The 20183-nt window shown below is 38.7% G+C and overlaps 1 protein-coding gene across 1 annotated transcript in view; it reads left to right on the forward strand.

Annotated features, from left to right (window-relative positions):
• Window positions 1-19845, forward strand: part of UBA2 (ubiquitin like modifier activating enzyme 2) — a 29712-nt gene extending 9867 nt beyond the window's left edge. Inside the window, exons 4-17 of the mRNA XM_075940077.1 lie at window positions 2230-2294; window positions 2918-3018; window positions 3133-3254; window positions 6518-6585; window positions 6897-7018; window positions 7928-8027; window positions 9107-9267; window positions 12298-12391; window positions 12501-12613; window positions 12699-12854; window positions 13626-13722; window positions 14498-14603; window positions 16607-16743; window positions 18531-19845. Coding sequence (XP_075796192.1) covers window positions 2230-2294; window positions 2918-3018; window positions 3133-3254; window positions 6518-6585; window positions 6897-7018; window positions 7928-8027; window positions 9107-9267; window positions 12298-12391; window positions 12501-12613; window positions 12699-12854; window positions 13626-13722; window positions 14498-14603; window positions 16607-16743; window positions 18531-18709 — 1621 coding nt within the window. The 3' untranslated portion in view covers window positions 18710-19845. The remainder of the gene's footprint in view (window positions 1-2229; window positions 2295-2917; window positions 3019-3132; window positions 3255-6517; window positions 6586-6896; window positions 7019-7927; window positions 8028-9106; window positions 9268-12297; window positions 12392-12500; window positions 12614-12698; window positions 12855-13625; window positions 13723-14497; window positions 14604-16606; window positions 16744-18530) is intronic.
• Window positions 19846-20183: the final 338 nt, after the last annotated feature.

The raw sequence follows: 20183 nt of genomic DNA on the forward strand, positions 1-20183 counted from the left end.
ACAGTGAATAAGTGAAACTATGGTCTTCCTGTATTGGTTTAGAATGTTAACAAGAGCATTAAAAGATGCAGTCATATACGTTTTTATGCTTCAACTTTTTGTTTTGCTTTTTGTTTTGTTTTGCTTGTTATTAGTTGTAAAATATTGCTAGCATTTAGAAAATGTCTTTGAATATTAAATTTGCCTTTCACTACCAGACGTTAACATTCCCCACCTCCTTTTTTCCCAGTGGAATTTATATGTACATCATCCTTTCTGTTTACAAGTTTTTTCATAAATATTAAAAGGGCCTTGTGCAAAATGTAATACATTGTTCCCCATTGTGTCTGAAAAGATTTTTGTGTGAATCATCAATATTGGCAGAAGTTTGCACAGTTCTGGAAATACTATTGGTGAATAAACTACTGCTCCAGCGCTTAAAAGAAAATTTTCATGATTCAACCCTGCTTTGGATCATGGGGAATTATTTTTTTTAAGTAGAACTACAAAGGGCATTTTCTCCTCAGACAATAATTTTATAAACTAATTATTGATTATAATAATGGGACAGGTAATAAATAATGCTGTTCCATAAAAGTGGTGGTAGTTTGTGCATACGTTATGTTTGCATGTACAGGCAGTCCCCGGGTTACGTACAAGATAGGGACTGTAGGTTTGTTCTTAAGTTGAATCTGTATGTAAGTCGGAACTGGCGTCCAGATTCAGACACTGCTGAAACTGACCGCCAGTTCTGACTTACATACAGAATCAACTTAAGAACCCCAGGGTCCCCAAGTCAGCTGCTGCTGAAACTGATCAGCAGCTGATTCCAGGAAGCCCGGGGCAGAGCAACTCTGCCTGGGGCTTCCTGTAGTCAGCGCTGGTCAGTTTCAGCAGAAGCTGACTTGGGGACGCCTGGGGCAGAGCAGCTGGGGTGCTGCTGGGTTGCTCCAGTAGCGCCGCTCCTGGGTGCTACTGGACCAACCTAGCAGCACCCCAGCTGCTCTGCCCCAGGGTCCTGATTCAGCCGCTGCTGAAACTGACCAGCAGCGGCTGAATCAGGACCTGGGGCAGAGCAGCTGGGGTGCTGCCGGGTTGGTCCAGTAGTGCCCAGAGCGGGCGCTGCAGGACCAATCGGCAGCGCCCCAGCTGCTCTGCCCCAGAGTCCAAAACAAAAGCCTGGTCTGCTGGGGGGGGGGAGCACACTAGCTGCGCCCCCCCCCCCCTCCCCAGCAGACCAGGGACACGGGGAGCAGAGCCTCTGAGGCTTTGCTCTGGCAAAGCCTCAGAGGGAGGGACCCCGCCGCGGCTGTGGCTTCAGTCCGGGAGCCTGTGGTCTGCTGGGGACGGTCCCCAGCAGACCACAGGCTCCCGGACTGAAGCCACAGCCGCGGGGGGGTCCCGCGCCTCTGAGGCTTTGCCAGAGCAAAGCCTCAGAGGCGCGGGGAACCGCCGCTGCTGCCGCTTCAATCTGGGTGCCTGTGGTCTGCTGGGGACCGTCCCCAGCAGACCACAGGCACCCAGATTGAAGCGGCAGCAGCGGCGGTTCCCCGCGCCTCTGAGGCTTTGCTCTGGCAAAGCCTCAGAAGCGCGGGAACCCACCCGGTGCCCCTGGTCTGCTGGAGACGGTCTCCAGCAGACCAGGGGCACCGGAGCAGCTTACGAACGGGGCTTTCTCGCCCCGACTTCCGGGGCGAGAAAGCCCCGTTCGTAAGTGCGGATCCGATGTAAGTCGGATCCGCGTAAGTCGGGGACTGCCTGTATATGTTAGAAACTTTTAGAAATGTTTAGTGTATGTTTAAGAACTTTATTGAATAACAATATTTGACTTTCCTTACCTTTAAGAATAGGAGTCTCAATTACCATATCTCAGTTGGAGCAAAATTACAAATAAATTTAGAGGGGAAAAGTTCAAAATAACACATAACTAATAGCATTTTTAAACAAAAAAGGTCATATCTTTAAAGTCCAAATTTGGGGGCTTCTGAGTCTAGTTGGGAAGCTTGGAATAGCTTCTTATCAGTAGACTAATGTTCCAATTCCTAGCCCTGAAAGGTTGAGGAATATTAGACTTTCAGTTGGGCAGAGGACAGGTGAAGCAGTTAAAGGTGAGTAGTAAACTTTACTTTTAGCCTGCAATTTATCACATGAATATCACTTTTGCTACATTGTCTGTATAGAATTTGTGCTGTGCCATAATAACCAACATCCATTTAACAAGCTGGTTTTAATATTTTTTCTTTTTCACAGTCCTGACTATAATGTAGAATTCTTCCGGCAATTTACATTGGTTATGAATGCTTTGGATAACAGAGGTGAGATTTCCATTTTTTATGGCTTTATTTTTGAGGTGAAAGAAATGTGAGCTGCACGTAGAAGAGAGAAGCCAAAAATGACTTAGTTGTGGTGCCAGTTCTTTTTCACTCTCTTTACAGCCTCAATTAAATAAGTGATTCTGTCTCTCTTGCCACCTGCAAAATGAGGCTACTGCTTACCTACATCATTAGGATGGCTTTTAGGTATACTTCATATTTGTACCTTTTGGACTTTAAAAATGGTGTATATGGTAAGAGCTAAGAATTAAGTCTGTCCTTCATGGTAGGAAGATCCCCTTGAGATATATACATAGCTACACTTTAGTTGGAGGTTACTATATTGAAAACAGGTTGTAATACATTGTTCTACCTGAAAGGTATTATGAGAGAGGCATGGTGATGTGTAAAATTAAATGAGGTAGATGCAGGTATACATTATGCAGAAGGTTACTCTCCAGCCTTTCCAAAGTTAAAACATTCTTTTTTTAGTTAATAATCAACAGTTGAATCCTGAATGCTTTTTCTTCAGTGCTGGCCACTGTCGGCAGACAGGATACTGGGCTAGATGGACCTTTGGTCTGACCCAGTACGGCCATTCTTATGTTCTTATGTATATGTTCCAGCTGCACGTAACCATGTGAATAGGATGTGTCTGGCTGCTGATGTTCCTCTTATAGAAAGTGGAACTGCAGGCTACCTTGGACAAGTAACAGTTATCAAAAAGGTTAGTTAGTATAACTTTTTCTTGTTTGATTAATTGATTCTTTTGGACAAGATAGGCTGGATAATTGCCTTTATGTTTACTTAAGTAAACACTTTACTTTTCCTGAATCTGTAGGGAGTAACAGAGTGTTATGAATGTCATCCTAAACCAACTCAGAAGACTTTTCCAGGTTGCACAATTCGCAACACTCCATCAGAACCTATTCACTGCATTGTGTGGGCTAAGTATTTGTTCAAGTAAGTGAATATATTTTAAAAAAATAGCTTGTACGTTATGCACTATTTTCTAATTTCTAAATGTATCCCAGCAACAACAAAAAATTAAACTGGGCAAATTAAAAATTACTTAACATCATCCTTTTTTCTTTTCCAAATTTCAGCTACTTTTGAGGAATGCACTGAAAACCATGTTAGCTTACCCAATCTTTTTCACTTTACTGACAGAATGCCAAAAACAGACTGATATTTTAATATAGCGAGAAATTGGCCAAAACGTTTCTTAGACACCTAAGTGCAGGTTGATTAGAGGTGTGTCTGCCTATTGCTTCATTATAAATCGTGTTTTGTGGAAAGCCAAAGTATATTTGTTACCATCATTAATTAATCAGTTGAAGAAATGTACTGTCTTTTTAAAGGCACCAACATACTTCAGTATAAATAAAAGGGATAGACACAGTATTGTTGGAGTTACCTTAAATTACCTCCTCATTTATATAAAGTTGGCTTTTACCGCTCATGTGTTTCCATTTAGGAAACTACTATTTAGCTCTGTGCTGTCTTGCTAAAAAGAACATAATTTAAGATTAGATGTCACCTGCAAGATCTCAGTTTATCATCAGGACTAAATTTCCAAGCTAGAGATTTATTATTTTAAAAGTTCTCTTCCTTTTGTGTTGACTGATAGCAGTAAAACTTGTAAGCTTTGGGGAAAACTCTCTCAACAGACATCTGAAAGACAACAAATACTAACTCCCTATGTGCCTTAATTTTTGGTTATAAACTGCATTACAATGGTAGATGACTTTCACTTCCTTTTGAGCCAGAACAGAGAAGTAGAGGTGGTTTTTGTTTCTTGCTTTTTGTTTCAAATATCAATTCCTAGTCAAAGTCTTGGTGTTCCTTCAAGAGCTTAGGTCATGCAGCCTTAAAAGAGAATTGCCATGAGATGAACTATTTTATTCTGGATTTATTTCTGTTCATGGGACAGATGAATAGTTCTGCTGCAGGATGGGACTAGTTAATGTCTCAACCCATATTTGTAAGAACTTTTCATTTAGAATTCCATTCTTCACTTTATTTTGCTTCTATTGAAATATAGACTATAGAGGCACATGTAAACTACATTCCTCTGTCGAAAGAGGAATGTAAATGAGCCCGATCAAAAAGGCAAATGAAGCACGGACTTACAAATCTCGCACTTCATTTGCATAATCACATGAAAGCGCTTTTTTGAAAAAGAAAACGCAATCTAGATGGGGTTCTTTTGGGGGGGGAACCCTTTTTTGAAACAACCTGTACTTCAAAAAGGGTTTTTTGAAAAAGAAGCCATAGTCTAGACAGGGTTCTTTCCAAAAAAAAACCAAACGCCTTTCTCAGGATTACGGGTTCTTTTGAAAAAGGGTGGTTGTTTTTTTTGTTTTTGTTTTTGTTTTTGTTTGTTTGGTTTTTTTCCCAAAAGAACCCCTTCTAAACTGTGGTTTCTTTTTTGAAAAACCATTTTTCAAAAAAGCGTGTTCACGCTATTATGCAAATGAAGCGCAAGATTTGTAAATCCCTGCTGCATTTGCATTTTTGATCAGGCTCATTTATATTCTTCTTTCGACAGAGGAATGTAGTTTAGACATAGTCTAGGTGTTTTATATTCTTGACCTCTAATTCTGTGTGACAGCAGCTAGTGTACAATCTGAACTGTTGAACAGCTGTATCCTCTTAATTCTCTAATCTAGGTGCCTTTTATACTGCTTCACTATGAGAGCAATCACTCTTGGTTTGCCATGCACAGCCTCCAGAATATAAATTACTCTCAGCTATTTTGTATGAGTTCTGTAGCCCACCACTCTTTAATTACATTTAAGTGCAACATCAGGATATTCCGAGTCCCAAATTTTTCCCCAAAACTGTGACTTTTCTTGGACAACACAAGTTCATATAATCATTTCATTAATATATAATGATATGCAGGGCTCGCAAAGCGGCAGTGAGCCCCGTTGGCCAGCCGCGTGGAATCACACGCTGCGCCTGCGCTGACCGCGCTTCACGGCCGCGCTGGGCTAAAATCTCGCCACGGGCGAGTAGATTGCCCTAATTATCGAGCCCTGATGATATGCACAAATCTTGTTGTAACAAGTGAAGCTTCAATCCAAACATACTGGTTTAGATAAAACAAATGTATTAATTATAGAAAGAAAAATTACTACAAGTAATGAGGCATTAAAGTCAGAATTGGTTACAAAGACATAAAATGTAAAAACAACTGATACTTAACTTAACAAGCTAAGTGAATTCATAGCGGGGGGGGGGGGGGGGAGGGAAGGGGAAGTCTCTCTCACCAAGTGTTCTGGCAGTCTTACTGGCTGAATTCCTTTCAGACAGGATTTTCCCCTCAATTCAAAGTTGTTTGTTTGTTCCCCGTGGATTGTGGTTGCCATGGGTAAAGAGAAAGGGAGGAACCACTTGGGGCTTCTGTTCCTCATTTTTATCCTTTTCTTCCTCTTTGAGAATCATCTCCAGCTAGGATTCAAGAGACAAAGTCAGTGAGGATAGGAACTTCCAGACATTTTTTTGCCAGCACATAAATTTCTCTCACCTTTTTTCTGACAAAGAATGGCTACTTAATCAGATGATGGTCTATTTGATTTCTTTGACACCTGGCTGAGGCATCAGTTTGCATTTTGTCTCTGAGGAACTGGCTTGTGACTACTTTTCCAGATTTAGAATATGTCTTCATAAAATTTTGCTGAATGATGAATTTTTGTACAAAGTTTTGGCACACTCATTATACTAGCACAATAATGATCAGCAAATTATGAGTTTTCAAATGCTACCACACAAGGTGTACTTTGTACAAAATTTGTTATAGACTTGAAAAAGAAATGAACATAGGGCTACCAACAGTCACACTGCATATGGCTGACTTTTTAAAATAAGTCTGTTCTTTTATCAAATTATGCTCCTTTCTCATAAGATTTTCTGTATCATTTTGGGGTCCAAATACATTTGGTGTATATATAACATTTCCATACTATAGAAGCTTTGAGAAATTATCCTGTGGGGGCTTCTCACACTATAAATGCTAGGCTGTGCGAAATGGAATTCTTATAGCAAAACCTGAGAATCCAAGATTTAATACATCTGTAATAATCAGGTAAAATAGACTGAGATAAATAAAGCATTTATTGCTCATTTTTATGACCGGCTTTGGAAAAGTAGATACAAATAAGGAACTCCTTACTTACTTATCATGTGATGCTAATCTAATGCTTTGTTTTCTAAATACATAGTCAGTTGTTTGGTGAAGAAGATGCTGATCAGGAAGTATCCCCTGACCGAGCTGATCCTGAAGCTGCCTGTGAGTGACGTAAATCAGTAACTTAATTGTATTTCACCTGGGTTAATCAAAATGCCATATTACGTTTTACAGCTTCAATTAATGATAGTCTATTAATTGAAGATCATGAGAACTGTTTTCTTTTCCTTCTCTTTTGGATTCTCTGATAGACCAATGGATTGCAGGGGGGTGGGAGGGAGAACCTCAGAATACTTCAGGACAATGTTCAGTTCTGCTCCCTGGATAGCTTTATTCATCCATGATGAATAATGTGTTGGGTCACCACTTTCTTTTTTTTAATTAAAAAACATAAACAACCTTTTATTTTATAGGGGAGCCAACAGAAGCAGAAGCGAGAGCAAGAGCATCTAACGAAGATGGTGATATTAAACGTGTTTCAACCAAGGAATGGGCTAAATCAACTGGATATGATCCAGTTAAACTTTTCACTAAGGTAGGTAGCTGTTTTGCTCACAATAAGTGTTTTTTTCTAAAATATGTGCATTACTATAAACTTAAGCAAAAGTTTTCAACTTAAATGCTTAAAACTGGCAATCAAATCTCATTATTTAAGAAAAATAATAAACATAAGACACTGACAGTAGTTCTTGTTTTAGCATCATGGTCCTACCATGTATACTTTTCCTAATAGAGGAACAGTTACTAGCAGCCTCTGTTGCACCAGAGTAATGACACTAAATGGTAGTTAACTTTACATCTGACACAGTTTATTTTTAAATAGGAAAATTTCAAAAACTAGTTTTGGGCTATATGATATGAGCAGGGGCCAATATGAGTATGCGACTGCTCTTCTTTGTGGTCTGTTTGCAACCAGGAATAGAGATGTGGATGCTATTTTAGAGTCTCTCTAACAAGTTACCTCTAGTGAACAAAAGGGTAGGATCAGGCATGATAAGTATTCTGATATTAAGCAGTGAGAACTGTTACTATAGTCCTTAGAATTAGACAAGCATTTAAGTTGACATATAGGTAGAAATGCCCTTTAGGCACACAAACACTGAAGTAGTCATTGGAAGTAGGAGTATGTGTGTGTGTGGTATCGTTATTCCCTTGCCACTTCGTGGATGATAAAATATTGTTGGTGCTAAGGACTGCTTTTTTCTACTTTATATTAAATAGTTAATGTTTTAGACTGCAGGGATTGGCAGTAGTTTTGCAATATTTATTTCTCCTTTGTGCCTGCTTGAAATGAGGGGGCATTTGTTATATAATTTTAACCACTGTCTGGGCAAACATGCTCTTTGGTAAAGAAACACAAACTTTTAATTTTAATGATTTAAAAATGAAATAAAACAAGGTATATATCTTTAGTGTCCTTCTGATTTTTCATATTGTTGTCTAGCTTTTCAAAGATGATATCAGATATCTGTTGACAATGGATAAACTGTGGAAAAAAAGGAAACCTCCAGTGCCATTGGACTGGACCGAAGTACAGAATCAAGGTAATCTTTTTTCCTTTCATTTTTTATTTGTTCTTGTATGGTATACCATTGTAGCTGTTTTAAATACAGATTTTAAATTTGTTTGATTCTTTGAAAATGTGCTGTTTGTGAAATGAAAATGCCTTTCTAAATTTGACTTGTACTTGCTATTTCAGGTATTAAGTACACAATTATTTAGTTCTCATATTAAAAACATGTATGGTTCAGGGGATGCCTTATAGACTGATATTCTCAGTTGTAATGTTCAAATATTATTTAAACTATATTTTGACATACTGAGATTCTTTAGACTCCCTTCTGTGTTTGTATTAGTTACAGCAATTTTGATTCTTCAGTAGACTTAATGATATGAATACAGGCAGTCCCCGGGTTACGTACAAGATAGGGACTGTAGGTTTGTTCTTAAGTTGAATCTGTATGTAAGTCGGAACTAGCGTCCAGATTCAGCCGCTGCTGAAACTGACCGCCAGTTCCGACTTACATACAGAATCAACTTAAGAATCCCAAGCGTCCCCAAGTTAGCTGCTGCTGAAACTGATCAGCGGCTGATTCCAGGAAGCCCGGGGCAGAGCAACTCTGCCTCGGGCTTCCTGTAGTCAGCGCTGGTCAGTTTCAGCAGCAGCTGACTTGGGGACGCCTGGGGCAGAGCACCTGGGGAAAGCCGCGGGGGAAGCCGGCAGGGGGGCAGCCCAGGCACGCCTGGGCTGCTCCGCTGCGCGAGCCCCTCCGCAGCTTTGCAAAGGGACCAGGGAGACGCGGAGCAGCTTTTCTTGCCGGGGAGTACACGGGCGGCGAGACCGCGCGGTCCCGCAGTCCGTGTTCGTAACTGCGGATCCGACATAAGTCGGATCCGCGTAAGTCGGGGACTGCCTGTATACTACAGTTCAGTTTTTGAAAATGCAGAAGTAAATAGAGATTTGTTATAAAATATTTCAGCCACTGTAGTTTGTGGATTGTAATTGCATTTTCTAGATTGACTACAATTTTACTAAAATTGGCAAATCTGACATGTTTAAAAAGACTTCTGTGAAATTCTTAAATATTTATAATCTTTTTTTGTTGTTGTTTTCATTTTGAAGAGAAAAACACATCTGAGCAACCGAATGACTCCTCCTTAGGCCTGAAAGACCAACAGGTTCTGGATGTCAAGAGCTATGCACGCCTGTTTTCAAAGAGCGTTGAAACTCTGAGAGTTCACCTAGCAGAAAAAGGTGATGGAGCAGAGCTTATATGGGATAAGGTTAGTTAAGAAGATGTGTAGGAACTGGTTATATGCTAAGTAAATGTGCTATTCAGTTATTAAAGGCTTAGTTTGATTCTAGAGTAACACTTCTAGAAACAAAAAAATAGGTCTAGATATTCATGTGAATGTATATTTGTATTAAGCCTTTATACCTGGGGAAGGTGCAGGGCTGTTCACATTCCCACTTTACCTATCCTGGTCCACACCAATCCTTTGCCAGAACCTTGCCCTCTCCCTTCCCCACCAATGGAGCCGGGGGGAGGGGTTATAAAAGGGCAGTGGATTTACTCGTGGTCACACATTCCACAGAAGGAGTAAATATTTGAAAGTAAGATAATTGCTTTTAAGAGTTGACACATCTGCTAGAGCAGTGTGGAGCATAATGTTATTTTGTTAGTCAGTAAAGAGATGGTAGTACCTTTTATTGGACCAACAGAAGTTGCTTCAGTAAAAGATATTATCTCACCCACTCTCTCTCTCATAGCCTGGGACCAATATGGCTAATAGAACACTGTGGAAAAACAATGTCACATCTATTAAATTCCTCTCCAATATAGACCCTTCCACAGTGGTAGGGATTAGGGATGCTAAATGGCATTAAATCAGCTAATTGACTAGTCGATGGAATTTCCATCAACTAGTCGATTAGTTGATGGGGGGGACTGCAGGGATGCAGCGGAGTTAGTTCCCGATTCCGGCACCTAACCCTGTTGTGGCTCTGCCTTTTAAATGTATTAAGAGCTTGTGCCCAGTCCCCCACTATATCTCTGCTTCCCTTGCAGAGATGGTGCTGGGGAGGCTTTTAAGCCCGCCCTCTCGAGCACCAGCTCTTGCTCCCCCCGCCCCGCCCCGCTGCCTCTCTCTGATAGAGGCAACAAGAGGGATGGGAAGCAACTAGTTGAGTAACTAGTTGATTAGTTACTTACATCCCTAGTAGAGATGGAGCCAATTACAGTGCAAAGCTAGTGCAAAACTCTAAACATAAATGTCTGATATAAAAAAATATTTTTTAAAGAAAACTGAGCAACAGAAAGTTGATCTGGCTATTATAAAAAATGTGATCTTTTCAGTGAGCTATGGTTATCTGAGTTAAAATGAAAAGCAGAGATTTTCTCTTTTTAAATGACCTCATGACATTTTAAGCATTGGGGGCCGTTATCTGGTTTATCAGAAAAGGCCACTTGCTGTAGCAGTTTCAAACCTGGTAAGTTTGGGGATATTAATTCAGGTTACCAGAAGAAAGGAGGGGCTATTAGTGTCCACGCTGGTCAGGAAAACCCCTCTTTATCTGCACCAAGCGGAGAAGAGCCCATCCATAGAGGTAGTTGAATACCAAGTGTTGTCATTATTTACTATGGGCATTACACTAGTTGTTCTTTGGGGACTGGGAAAGCATTTTTCCCTTATTGCCAGATTGGCCCAGACAAGGTATATTTAATTATTGCCTTCCTTACAGCTTGTTGGGAGCAAAAATTATTAGCAGAGTTTAGGCTATGATGATGCAACTCATTATGTAATCTTGGGGTGGTTGTCCGACGCAGGTACTCCATTGGGAAGGTGATCAGATAAAATTGGTAAGGAACTTAAAGGAGGTACTCCTTAAAGGAGCAGAAGGAGGACAGGGGTTCAAGACTTCTCTGACTGGCATGGCAGGGAGTAAATCCATTGCTCTTTTATAGCCCCTTTCTCCATTCGGGACAGGAGGGGCAACGTCCTAGCAGCAGGTTGGCTGTGGGCCAAGATGGATAAAGTGGGAATGTGGACAGCAGACCCTCCTCCCCCAGGGTATATGTATTTGATAGTGAATTAATTTAACTGTGCAATTTTATCTGCCAGGTACTTCCTGATATTTGGGAATAAAGTTGCAGCCTAATGAAACCACATCCAATGTCTCTTGTCCTTTTTCTGGCATAGTTGAACAATGGTCTTTCTGCTGTAGACTTGTATAATAAAAAATGTGAATTGTTGTAGGGCTATTTCGGGGGGAAAAAGGTGGTTTGAACAAAGTATAAAATATGGATGGCAAAGAGCTGTTAATAGAAACAACATACTAGAAGAATCAAATTTCAGACTGAATTATCAGTGAATCCATGATGTCAATATAAATATAAAGAAACAAAATAAAAAATATTACTTTATTCACCTTGTCTTCTCTAATATCCTGGCTCTCTAACTAGGCTACAGCCTACACATCATAGAATAAAGTTTAAACTCGGCTTTTTAAAAAATAATAGTTAAGATGTCAGATCTGTAATAGATCATGTAAAGTCTTAATTGGAAATACACTTTTTAAAAAAGTTACCTCTAAAGTTCTAATCCTGCAAGCTGCTATACATCAGCATACTTTTGTGACTATGTAGAGCAGCTTGCAAGATCAGGATCTTCACTTAATCATGAAGCCATAAATTCAAGATTGTTGAAAATATCATGGTTGAAAATATCCAGTACAAAATATAGGAAAATGCTTTATGTTGTATTTTAGGGACTTACCCTACCGGCAGTTGTGTTTGATAAGTAGAACCCTGAACTCCATAGCTTGGCTGCTAAGTGACGAAGAAAGATATCTTTATTTTTCATTGGATGCCAGTGTGATAGACCAAGGGTCACAGGTTTGGGAATTAGGAGGTCCTGAATTCTAATCCTGGCTCTGTTATTGACTTGCTGTGTAGCCCTGGGCAAGTCAGCTCAACTGCCCTTTCTTAGTCTTATTGGAGATAAGATATTTATCTATTTTCAGGGATGTTGTGATTAGTGTCTAGAAGTTGCTTTGAACATTTAAAGCAAATGTTTAGTATTTACAAAATACATTTACAAAATACAAATGCTTAGTGTTCATAATATTTGTTTAAAGTACCACACTGTCTAAAAGTTGAAATGCAATACTGTTTGAAAGAAGAAATGCATCAATTTGAATAACTGTGTATTGTACAAAGTCTCTCAAATTGTCTGTTTATGGTAATAGACTTTTGCAAACATTTCATCCAGTTTAAAATATATTCTGAAATGTTTTGTTAAACTTGTTGGCAGGATGACCCATCTGCAATGGATTTTGTAACTTCTGCTGCAAACCTCAGAATGCACATTTTCAGTATGAATATGAAGAGCAGATTTGATATCAAGTGTAAGAATAAAATTAATAATGTTTTCATTAAATGAAGTATTTTTCTCTAGCATTCTTTTTAAGGTTCACACACTGAAAAAAAAATCTCCTTTTTTTTTTTTTTTTGCAGCAATGGCAGGAAATATTATCCCTGCTATAGCAACAACTAATGCAGTGATTGCTGGCTTGATAGTGCTGGAGGGTTTGAAGATTTTATCAGGAAAAATAGACCAATGTAGAACGGTAAGTGAGATAACATTTTTGCTTTTGTTTTGAAGTTATTCATTATACATTTGATCCTGATTTTTTGCCCTTTTCTTCCTTAAAGATTTTTCTGAACAAACAACCAAACCCAAGAAAGAAGCTCCTTGTTCCTTGTGCATTGGATCCTCCAAATCCCAATTGTTATGTGTGTGCAAGTAAACCAGAAGTGACAGTGAAACTTAATGTACACAAGGTTACTGTGTTGACATTACAGGATAAGGTAAAGACTCTGAAACCTTAACTGTCATTTTTAACTTAGACTTTTGTCTATTTTGATTTAAATATTTATATCTGAGATTAAGCACACTTATTGTACAACAAAATGTTGTTAAAGTTTTAACCCTTTTTTATTAAGGTATATCAAAATTAGCAATTATGGTACTTGAAGAAAGGGGAACACAAATTAATTTGATATACTTTTTAATTTGCATTTTAAAATCTGTAAGGGAACTCTTTAAAAATATTTTCAGAGTTTAAATTATTTATATTTAGGTTTTCATAAACCCCACTTATTAGAAACAAAGCCTAAATTTTAAGTTTAAAATATCCTAAAAGTTGATTAAAAATTGATTTGCTATTCTAAGAAATAAATGCGTTGAAAAAGCTCTCAGTAGTCAATATATTGTAGTGTTTCTTGAAAATGCTTTCCAAATATAAGATTGTAACAATTTTAATATCCTGTCTTTCAATGAGTATCTTAAAACGAGGTTTTACGAAAACCTACCTGAACACCTAAAAGAGGGTCTTAGTTACATACTGCAGACATTTATTTTTTATTGACTGGGTTTTGTGGTTCCTCTTGTGGTGAGGACATTTAATATGACCGGATGAAATAAATATTGATTTTTAATAGGCTTTAAATGCAAATACCTCACAAGATATGGGAGAGAAGAAGAAAATCACGCTAGTTTTAGGGGGAAATTCCATTTTTCCCGTATTAATGGTCTTAAAATAAGAGTATTCAATATTTGTCATTCTTTTATTCTTTCAGATAGTGAAAGAAAAATTTGCTATGGTAGCACCAGATGTACAGATAGATGATGGAAAAGGGACTATTCTCATATCTTCAGAGGAGGGAGAAACAGAAGGTATGTTCATATTAACTTTCTGGTTCATTTGAAACTTTGTTGAGTCCAGATGGCCTACTATAGTATTGTTTGAAACACTTTATTATTAATCCTGTACATTATGCACAAAGGTAAAAAAATATATTAAGGAGTAAGCTGGATGCAAAGGGACCAAGAAACTGAATTTAAATGTTTCTCTATTCCTTTATTGTTCTGTTTTTTCAAGGTATTGGAAAGATCATAAGGGTTTCAATGCATAAATAAAAATGAATGAGAAGACTCTGAATCTTCTGACTTTTTAAACTTTACTTACAACATGTTAAAATATGTGTACCTTTTTGAAGTAATTTATATTTTAGTTAACATTTTATTTGAAGTAAATCAAATTTACTTGATCGTTCTCATTTTCTTACTGTGAATTACTTGTTTTAAAAAGCAAATTTCTATTCTTTAAAGTAGGTCTGTCAAGCTATTAAAAAAATTTAATCACGATTAATCGTGTGTGTCTCCCCATTGAAACTCTGTGGTGGCGTTTCAACGGGGCAGCGCATTAGGAGCCTGGGATCAGCTGGGGACTCCAGCTGATTCCCGTCTCTGCTTGCGCTGCCCCTTTGAAGTGCCAAAATGGTACTTTAAAGGGGAAGCGCAGCATTAACGCCTGCAATTAACACATTAAAAAATTAATGCATTAATCCTGTTCTGTGTTAATCACAGGCGTTAATGCAGGTCAATTAACTTTAAAGTACTAGTACTTACGTTTGTAAAAATTCTGACAAATATTTCATGATTTTCATAGCAAATAACCACAGGAAATTATCAGAATTTGGAATTCGGAATGGCTCTCGACTACAAGCAGATGATTTCCTGCAGGACTATACCCTGTTAATCAATGTGCTTCATAGGTAAAGATTTTGGTACATTTATTTTTCTTACATGAGCTATTACATAGAATACAGTAGGGGGCTGCACCCCCTGCTCGCTACATGTGCCACATGCCCCACCCTTTCCCCCCTCTGGTTGCTATGCGTGCCAACCACCCTTCCCCCTCCCCCAGCCACTACGCGTGCCAACCCCTCCCCCTCTTGCTACACACCCTCTTATTTTCACCTGTGGTGGGTGGGTGTAAAACAGGTCCTTGAAACATTTTAGTACAGGTGGGACCTGCCTGGTCCAGCACACTCAAGACCTGAGTGATCCCAAACCACAGAGTTTGCCAGACCAGGGAAGGTCCCCTCCAGCCCTGCTTCCCGTCGCCAGCCCTGCCACCCCCACCCCTGCCAGGGTGCACTCCTCTCAACCAGGGGCGCAAGTCCAGCTGCTCTCCTGGCCTCTGACCCCGCTGCCTCCATCCAGGCTGAGACTCCATTTCCCACTGCTCTGGTCTGGGCGGGGCTACTCTCTTGCATGTCAGCCCCACTGTTTTTAGCCCTACTGCCTTTGCCCTATGCCTGGCAGGAGATGCTGGCTTTGCAGAGGCGACTCATTGGGTAAGTGTGCGTGGGAGCAGAGCTGCTTCCCCATCCCTGCTGCTTCCCATCCAGTTGCCTCTGGCCCTGCTTCTGCTTTCAGGTCCTGGGCTCTGTCGCTCCGAAACCTGCCGGAAACTGCTGCCGCTGCCACCTGGCCTTGGCCATTCAGCAGAGTGGGGGCCGGAGGCGACTGGATGGGAAGCAGCAGGGATGGGGGAGCAGCAGAGCTCGCTGATTTGCCCAGCAGCCATTGCCTATTAGGGAGCCGGGGCAGAAGGCTTCCAGGCCACAGGAGCCGTAGCCTGGCAGCAGTTGAGGGAGCTGGAGCCGCTTCCTGTCGGGGCAGCAAGGAGCTGCTGCCATCCCCTGACCCTCCTGAAGGGGAGCCAGGGGCCAGAGGGGAGTCCAGGGTGCCCTCCGAGGAGGGGCCAGGAGAATGACCAATCTAGGCTGGGACTCCCGCCCTCTAAAGCCCCCAGGCCCTGCCCCTCCACCACTCCCAGCCTTGCTCCTCAGAGAAGAGGGGAAAATCGCCCCAACAGTGAAGGGTTCCCATCCTGCCCCGAGACATGGACATTGTTTCCCCTTCTGACTCTGCTGAGGCGGGGGGGGGGGACACGACTCAGATGACATGTTGAGGTCACTCTGTCATTCTGCAGGAAAAATGTTTTTATATATAGAGAGAGAGATTGTAAGGTGAATTTTAAACGCAAAAGTTTAAAACATAAATAACTAAAATCATATGAAAACTTTGGTAAGGGAACAACTGTCTCACGATTGGATTGAAATAATTGACAATTTTACTGCAAGAACCTCAATAGATCTTAGTTTAAATAATTCTATGAAATACAAACAAGTATGCAACATATGCTGAAAATAAATGCAATTGGTGGATCTCAAAGGAGAAAAGAGGTATAGCTATTATATTAAAAACTACTAAATGGAAGATCAGTGATTACTTTACTACCTGTGATTAGAAAAAGGGACTGCAGGTTTGGTGCCCAAAATCGGTAGTCAGTTGAAAATGGTGGGTTATGTTTTTCAATGTATAGAATGCTCTTGAAAATAAAGTAAATATAATTGTGGGGAAACTGATAAAATTCTTATAAAATAGATTCAGACACTCGGCATTTGTGATGAACACAGACAGTGGGTATTTAAATTGAAGGGAATGATTAGGAAAAGAATTCCAATGACTATTTCCCTCAATATTGTTCTTATTTGAAGAGTAGGTCAGGCCATTGAAGCAAGGTATGTATGTGAATACAAAAAGCATGTCAGGTCTGGAGGGACTTTGATCAGCTTTTGTATTTATTATCATTCTGTAATAATTACATGTTGGTCTGTTAGTAATGGTGTCATATATGGTTTTCATTATGAAAATACCAATATGGATGCTTATTTGTTTGATTAAAAGCATATGGATTTTTCCACAGTGAAGATCTAGAAAAAGATGTAGAATTTGAAGTTGTTGGAGACGCTCCTGAAAAAGTTGGCCCCAAACCATCAGAACCAGTTTCTAAGAACATTACCAATGGTAGTGATGATGGAGCACAGCCATCGACTTCAACAGGTAAGAATAGTTATGCAATTGAATTAAATATCTCCTTTTACTAGACATCTACTTGTTTGATTGTGCACTACAAGTAAAACATTAAAATAAAGTGTCCTTTACAGGATGACTTAGTTTTCAGTTAGTTTTTCTAATGTGAAATGGCAGTGGGGCCCAAGTTACCTATTATGAAAGCTTCTTATGTGCAGGGCTCACCGAGCGGCGGTGAGCCCTGCTCATCAGCCGCGCAGTTCAGCACTCTGCGCATGCGCAGATTGCGCCGCACCGGCTCTTCCAGGGTGTAATCTACACGCAATGGGAGAGTAGATTACACTATTTGTCGAGCCCTGCTCATGTGTATATAACATATAAATAGTAAAAATGCACCTTTGAGACTATCATTAAAAATGCTAGTATTTTATCTTAAATATAAACTTTAAATCTAAATTATTTGAATAGTTTGTCTTATAAGGAAGATACTTAACTGCAAATAATTTTGTAGGCATAGAGCAGATAAAGGACTAGTATCATTTGCAATTGTATAAAATAGGTTTGTCATATCATACTGTATTTTGGTGAATAAATAAAATTATTTTATGAACTCACACAAAGCAAATAGTTCCTCTGTTGCAGTTTTTTAACCAGTTGGTGCTGGCAGTAGTTTGACCCAAAAAATCAATTGTGAACACAAGTGCGTTTGCACACGCACACTAATAACATCTAGCTCTCTTACATTTTATAGTGCTTTTCATCAGCAGATCACAGAGCAGTTGCATTATCCCCATTTTACAGATGGGGAAACTGAGGCATGGGCTGGGGGGGGGGGGTGATTTTTTTTTCCGCTAAGGTCGGTCAGTAGGGCAGTGCCAGGGCTGAGTATAAAACCAAGTCCAGTGTTCTGGGTACGAGGACATACTGCCTCCTTTTTCCTCACTATAAGCAAAGCATGGTGAAAGCAATATTTGCTAACCAAAAAAATCCTTACCTTCACCTTCAGTTTTAGAATGTCTGTCTGAGAAAGTATCTTCAATAGTTCTAAGAAATAACTCAAATGGATATAGAACGCTAAAATTCTATAAATATTAAAATATTTGAAGCTTCTTACTGTGCACTCAGATATAGCACCAATTGTATGAAACTGAAAGCTTATGAGTAGAAATTACATATTTTTTATTTATAGTTTTTGGGGAAATTTGTATTTTTTGGTCATGTCCAAACATATGTGCAAAAAAGTGTGATCACTTTTTCTAAATTAAGAAAAAATATTAGGACATACTCAGAACTATTTCAAATTTAGATAGAGGCAATTTTTATAAATACTTCAAAAAAACTTTCTACCACATACTCTCATAGAAAACAGTATTCTTAAAAGGTGAATGTCCTTTTTTAAATGTGTCCTTTCTGTTCTCCTCTTTAGGTCTTCCATTGTCATCTTTTAGCTCTTTGTTAAGCTTCCCATCTATTCTTTCTATTCCTGATTCTTTTTCACTCTTATGAAATATGACTGTTAATAGATGTTTTAATTCATTCTCAAAGAGTAAAAGTTGAAGATGGACTCAAATGTGTAATTATTCTTGACTTAATACACCTGCCCATAGAGCATATATATGTTTTTATACTGACTTTGCATGTGCACAAACATCTTGCCAATTAACCTTTATCCCAATAAAAAATAGTGGGTATGGGGAGGTGGAAATGGTTTGTCAAGAAACAATGACTGCATTTTTGTCACAGAAAGCGTTTTTTTGGTTTTGTGCTAAATGAAACAGCCAGTTTTTAGAACACATCAATTGATTTTTTTTTTTTAGCTCCAGATCAAGATGATGTATTAATAGTTGATTCTGATGATGAAGATCCTTCAACCAATACTGATGATATGGAAAATAAAAACCGCAAGAGAAAACTAGAAGATAGAGAGCATGTCAGTACAAAGAGAATGCGTACAGACCAGACAGAAGAGCAAGATGACATAATAGCACTAGATTGAGTGCAAATACCCAATGAGAGAAAGATCTAGATAATGTAATACAATAAGATGTTACTTTGGGGTGTGTTAAATGTCCAGAACTAGACTATTTTTATGGCCTTTGTTCCCAGGGGAATCACATCATTAGATGACAGAATTTGTGTCCATTCCTCTTGATGGCAAAGCACTAATTTCAATAGAATCTTAGAAGTTTTCCAATATGCTATATTAAATGTAGTAGAAACTTAGTTTATAAATACTTAAACATAAGTATTTGCTTAAACAGTCATGAAAACAAAGCATGTTATTTTTATGTAAATACATTTAGCTATAATTCATTAGGACAAAAAATCCTGTAGTAAAAGGGTCATCATTTGAAACCCAGATTTATAAACATTAGATTTTTATTTTGGCTAGACAAAAATATATTTAGCCTAGATCTAACCATTTTTCACACCCTTAAATAATCTGAGATAGCAGATTCTTTGAAAGAAAAGAAATATGAAGTGCTATGTTTAAATTCTGATCTTAAACATCAACTGGCACTGTGTATATTACTGTAAAACAATGTTAATTTACTCAAGTTTTTCAGCACGTACTGCCTGGTATGTCAATGTAAGAAGCAAATTTTGTGTATTGTTACAGTTTCAGGTTATTTATATTTGATGTTTTGTAAAACTCAAATAATACTACTATACTGTACATCTCATGGACCAAATAAATGACATCTGAAATACTTGCTATATCAGTTTGCACAGTCCAAGTTTATGTGGAATTTTTGGATAATTTACAATGTATACAGTCTTCAAAAATTAATACTGTACTATTTTAATTTTTAAAACAATCTCATCGTACAGAACTTAAAAATTCATTTGAGGTGGAAGGGGAATTTTTTAATAAAACTTTTGTCAGTATTTTTTCCTGGACAATGTTATTGGACTATTCAGTGTGAGTATTTGAACCACCTTCTTTCAGGTTGTAATCTCCAATGGATATTGCCACTTCATGGGTTTGGAAAGGGCTGGCACTGGTCTTCATGTGATTCATTAGATTACACTAAAGCTACAGCTGTTTTGGATTTCTTTCTAACAAGAAGTTCTGTAGTTCAGTTTGGTATTTAAAAAACTACTGTGTAGTAAATAAGTTTTGGAACAATATTTTGAAAGTGTTACTTTTTTGTTCATTTCAGTAGCACCCAACATTTGTAATATGTCTGCAACATATTTCAATCTGAGTAGATTTTGCACCCTAAATAAGGATTTCTACTATTTTGCCTAAGTTATTTTCAAAATGGAAGACCATCTAGCTTAGTGAATTAATACTGTTTGCTTCAGTATGTCCAATGTTCGTACTACAGAGCCAATAAAATTAAACCAATTAGGTTTGTTGTTACAGTTTGCACACGAACCGAATTTTAAATTATCTACAGAATCTGTTGATTATAATGTGCAATACAGAAATAAGACTACCTAATGTTCAGATTCCTGGTGTATCT

This window comes from Pelodiscus sinensis, chromosome 12, assembly GCF_049634645.1.
Source record: "Pelodiscus sinensis isolate JC-2024 chromosome 12, ASM4963464v1, whole genome shotgun sequence".
Classification (NCBI taxonomy): Eukaryota; Metazoa; Chordata; order Testudines; family Trionychidae; genus Pelodiscus; species Pelodiscus sinensis.